Source organism: Austrofundulus limnaeus, unplaced genomic scaffold (genome assembly GCF_001266775.1).
Source record: "Austrofundulus limnaeus strain Quisiro unplaced genomic scaffold, Austrofundulus_limnaeus-1.0 Scaffold608, whole genome shotgun sequence".
Classification (NCBI taxonomy): Eukaryota; Metazoa; Chordata; class Actinopteri; order Cyprinodontiformes; family Rivulidae; genus Austrofundulus; species Austrofundulus limnaeus.
The window spans coordinates 110,520-115,591 of record NW_013953010.1 but is presented as its reverse complement, the minus strand read 5'-3'; the positions used below and the strand labels follow the sequence as shown (position 1 = coordinate 115,591).

General features: G+C 39.8%; 1 protein-coding gene across 3 annotated transcripts in view; it reads left to right on the top strand.

Moving 5' to 3' along the window:
- The first annotated feature begins 481 nt into the window (after positions 1-481).
- Positions 482-5,072, top strand: part of snpha (syntaphilin a) — a 9,218-nt gene continuing 4,627 nt past the window's right edge. The window contains exons 1-3 of one of the 3 annotated variants that reach the window (XM_014027021.1): positions 1,154-1,165; positions 1,287-1,427; positions 4,335-4,451. In XM_014027021.1, the coding sequence (XP_013882475.1) occupies positions 4,408-4,451 (44 nt within the window). In that variant the 5' untranslated portion in view covers positions 1,154-1,165; positions 1,287-1,427; positions 4,335-4,407. Of the gene's footprint in view, positions 1,428-4,334; positions 4,452-5,072 lie in introns of all 3 variants that reach the window. The other 2 variants (XM_014027020.1, XM_014027018.1) reach the window with 2 other exon arrangements.

Below are 5,072 nucleotides of genomic sequence, written 5' to 3'. Positions count from 1 at the left end.
ACTTTTAATTCTTCACTGCCTGGAACTCACCATGAAAGGGTTTGTTCACATCTAAAAGTATTTTTACTTTCCCAATCATTGTGAGCAGTTCTATGTCTACTTTTCTTATCAGTGAAATTCATTTTTACTTAAGTCTTTTCTGTGAAGGTATTTTTTACTTCCTTGTGTTTTACACAGGCCTACACCTCTCACAATTTACACATAAAACAGATAAATTGTATTTAATTAAAAAAGATTATGTCAGCTGTTTCCACTCAACTGAATTAAATAAATGTAACATTTACTTACAGTAAAGCAAATTTACTTAATTCAGTTGAGTGGAATCAGTTGATATATTTTTAAATTAAATCCATATGTTATTGAGTGTAGTATATCCAGGGTAAGTATAAGTTCATATTGTGTTATCATATAATTTGTGTTTTTTAATAATGTGTAATTTAACCAAGGACAGGTTGTTAATTTGGAGGTCAAACTTGAGTGAGCACTGAGAGCTTAGAAACACGTTCTCCAAATATATTTTATCATAAAGGTCTGCAGAGCGAAAATTATGGACTAAATACGTTTTTAATAAAAATGTACCGTATATGTGTTTATTCAGTTGTCAAAAATCCAGAGAAAAAAAAACTAGTCTGAAAGTTTGAAATAGAGCAGCGGCTCCTCGTCCTTGATCTGTAGCCTCAGGAGGTTCCTGAACGCATCAGATGGTGCCTTTGCGGTCCCTGCTGTCTCTTTAAGAAGCAGCATTGCAGCAGAGACGCAGCAGCAGCTTCAGTTCATCTCGGGGCTTCATGGCAGCAGGATGGACTCCCATCAGAACCGACAGCACCTGTTCTTCCTGCAGCCGCCGGGTCGGAACCGAACCTCTCCGATGATGCCCAGCGTCCACCTGCCCGAACGGTACGGTTTACTGCGCGTGCTGTGTCAGCGTGACGTCAGAGCCACCTTTAACTAAATGTAGGACGCGTTTTCTCCTAGAAAAAGTCGCTTTTTGGTGCGGTGAAGGTCCGGTTCTGGACCTGTGTTCCGTCAGCCGGTTGCACAGAACCGATGGTGGGAGTTTGGGACTAAAACCCGCTAATCCAAGGCGGCCTGGCTGCAGGCGACAGATGTGGGGTCAGCATGTGATTTTTAAACCCGATTATCCGAGGACCAGGCTGGTTCTCCTGTGAGTTCAGGCTCCTCTTCATCCTGCTGGGTGAGGAGGAGGAGGAGGAGGAGGAGAGCAGGTTCGCCTCCACGCTGTAAACACTCACACTTACGTAAGATGATTGCGTCTTTCCCACCAGCTCTTGGACACTTGTTGCGCAGACAGACAGAGGATGGAGGGAGGTGAGCTCTCCTGCCTCCTCGGCCCAGAAATGAGTCCGTGGGAGGAACTGAGAGGCTTCAGAACATCCACAGATCCACAGGGAGGTCTTCTTCATCAGGTTCTCCTGGGACCCTCAGCGGGGAACATCATGTCCTCTTATTTCTGCTGTTAGATAAGACTGAACAGGACTCCTGAGTTCAATAATCTGATTTAAACACTGGCTGAGTTTGTTTTAGTTACATTGATTTATTCAGAGATGAGTTAAAAGAAAAAAAACTGTTATTTTGCAGACCTTTATGTTTACGCGCTATTAAATGTTTTAAATTAAAAATAAATTACCTTGACTTGTTCACATACAGTATATCTGTTTAGTTATTTCTACTAAAGGCGTAATGTTTTTAACTTCTAAAAAAATACACAAACTTTTAAAAAAGAACAGCATGACACAACCTTTACGCACATTGGAATGATGTTAATGTATGATTGTTATGAACAATTAACATCTTACCTGTTGTAGATGAGTCTTTAAACAGCTTCAGAGGGTTGGGCATAATCGTCAGAAAAACATTAATGGGTTATTTTTTTGGTACCTGACGATTAATACGATTAATGCCACCAGGCAGAGTCCTCTCGGTGCTCCTCTCTGCTTCAAATAGAGCTGCCACAAACGATTATTTTTATAATCGATTAACCTCCGATTAATTTTTCGATTAGTCGACTAATTGGATCATACGTTAATTGAATATAAAACATACAGCTTATCACGTCAGAATGCAGCTGCTATTATAAAACCATCGTTAGATTTTAGCTATATGCTAACTAAAAATAATTGCTGTGGAAGACAGGTTCTGCTCTGCAGATATTGCACAGGTTTCTCTTTCATTTTCTTAAAATGATCCCACACTTTTGAGCTCCGTTGCTGGGTAGCCATGATACCAGAGCCTACCAGAGCCTGTCTGTATAATGTCTTGTGACGTCCACGGCCTACCCCAGTTACCTCTACTGTGCATGTGTGTCAAGGACAGAAAGGCAGATGTGGCAGTGGAAGGTGTCAAAGCAGTTTGGAGAGAAAAACAAAGTAAAAACCGACAACAATAAAAAAAAGAAAACGATTAATCGATTATTAAATTAGTCATCAATTATTTTAATACTAATCGACTAATCGTGGCAGCCCTAGCTTCAAATATGATGAACATTAAAAAAAAGTTGTGTAATTTATTTATCTATCACCACAATTTAAAATTTGATGTACAGCCTGAAGTCTAATTTTGACACAGTTTGGAACAGATTTGTATGAAGAGCAAATCTTTCCCACTAAATTGGTCATGTGATCAGGACATGAGGGTGTCCAGGGACTCCAGGGGATAAATCATCAAATTAATCGTTATCAGCTAAATACCACAATTAATCGTGATTAATTTTTTTGCCAATATTGCCCAACCCTACTTCAGTTTGGAGAAAAATAGTTCAGTTCTGGACAAATTGCTGAGTTAATGACTAGTCAGAATAGAACTAGTAAATTCTTTCCTCTGCCTTCACACAAAGATTTTGTCAATATTAGCTCTACATATTAAGTTAGCTACGGGGGTATTTAGTCAGCACCAATTGTTCAAGTTCTCCCACTTAAAAAGATGAGAGAGGCCTGTGATTGACATCATAGTTAGACTTCAATGAGAGACTAAATACTTTCCCCCCACTGTACATGTGTACACAATACTCCATGTTTTAGGACACATTTTTTATCTGGTCTTGGTCTCGACTTGGTCCAAACCCTAAAAGTCTTGGTCTTGTCTCAGTCTCGAGACACTGTGGTCTTGGTCTTGTCTCGGTCTTGGCCTCCCTTGGTCTTGGTCTCGACTTGGTCCAAACCCTAAAAGTCTTGGTCTTGTCTCAGTCTCGAGACACTGTGGTCTTGGTCTTGACTTGGTCTTGGGTTAGGTGGTCTTGACTACAACACTACCATGCGCATCACACGTTTGTGGGGCTGTATTTGTGTGTTTCAGGTGCAGTTTGCTGATTTTGTGCATACCCTTTGATAAAATCCTGCAGACGCCCCTGTGTGTAAGATCTTTCTGTGTAAATATCTCATGTTACAATGTGTACAACTGTGGCTTCCAAGTGTGTCCTATATATGTAAAATTCTTTGTTTTTTTATTTTAATTAGTGGGTGCAGCTTATATTTAGGTGTGGCTCAACAGTCTGGAAACTATAGAGTTCTGTAAGAACAGCTATGACGTGTTGGACCGGAGCTGTTCTGAGACAACAGAAGTCCACTTTGGTTTTAGTTATGTCCAGACTAGTTGTTAACTCACCAAATGAGTCAAACTGTATCTTTTTCTCCAAACTAAGGTCAGTTAAATCCACGACAGGTAAGATAATGTTTGTTTATTTTGCACAAMCCCAGTTCAAAATAGCTAAACCTTTCTTAGCAAAATAGAAAAAAATAGCCACAAACATAACTCTTCAAAACTAAATAGTTGAAAGCATTTGTTTGAAATAATGTTTAAATAAAAGCATTTAGAACTAAAATACCCTTTCAGGTCATGTTTTCAATTTCTTCTGATTTTTTTTTTTTTTTTATGTATGGACTTGAAAAATGACATCAAACTGATTTTAAATAATTTTTCTAGGACCACCTATTGGAGGAAGGGCAAGCTCCTGATTTCTAATTCAGTCTAAACTTGTTAATGTCTCTGCCAGCCACCAAATGTCAGAGTGTCTTTGTCCTTGTAWCTCAGCAGTGAATGTTAGGCCTAATGATGCTTATTTTCAGCTCTGCAGATGTGAGTCCAGCTCAGACAGAAGCAGCTGACTGTCCTCTTTGTGTCAGAACAGAAAGGAAGCTTTATTTGCTCCTGGCCCAGATTATTTTTGATGAGGCTCAGACTTTTGTCTCTAGGCTTCGGTGATGACTTCTCCACGGGGAATCATTCTGCATATTTTAAGACTCATTTACCAGGGTTTTAAACTTACTGGTGATTTGCTGCTTATTTGCTTGTTTTGCTCTCTGTGCTGGTTGTTACAGTCTAGCTGCAAGGGGTTGCAGAGTTCCCCRCTAGAAACAGCCGTGGAGACGTTGGACATCGCTCATCACTTCGATGTCTCACACTCCGAGCCGAAAACCCTTGTTGAGTCAGCGCAGGTACTGTGTGTGTGTCTATTGTCAAACCCCACATATCTGGTTTACACTGTGTTCAACATTATTATGCAAGTTGTATTTAAGTGTGATTTAGATTCAGTTTTTTTTGTTTTCCAATCATGGATAGTTTGGAGTCCCAGGGCTTTTTGAATCACTGAAATCAATCTCAGACACCTGTGATGGTTAGTTTGCCAGGTGAGCTCAGCTARAGGAAAAACCACTAAAGAAAGATGTTCCACGTTATTAAGCAGACCACTTTCAAGCAATATGGAAGAGAAAAAACTCTCCTAACTGTTGAAAATCATGAAGTCATCAAGTGCCTTGGACATGGTATAAAAACATTAGATATTTGACAAAAACTCAAGCTTGATCTGTACTGTTCTCTACTGTTGATCTGTACTGTTAGGAGATTTGTGGCTGATTCATGCGTGGGTTTGTGCAGATAAAGGCACAACAAAAGCAGCTGCTAAAATGCCATTACAAAGCAGCAAACATGTATTTGAAGCTGCTGGTGCCTCTGGAGTCCATCAAGGTGTAGGATCCTCCAGAGGCTCGCAGTTATGCATAAACCTTTTATTTAGTCACCTTTAACCAATGAAACAGCTGCAGGATGGAGCTTATTTA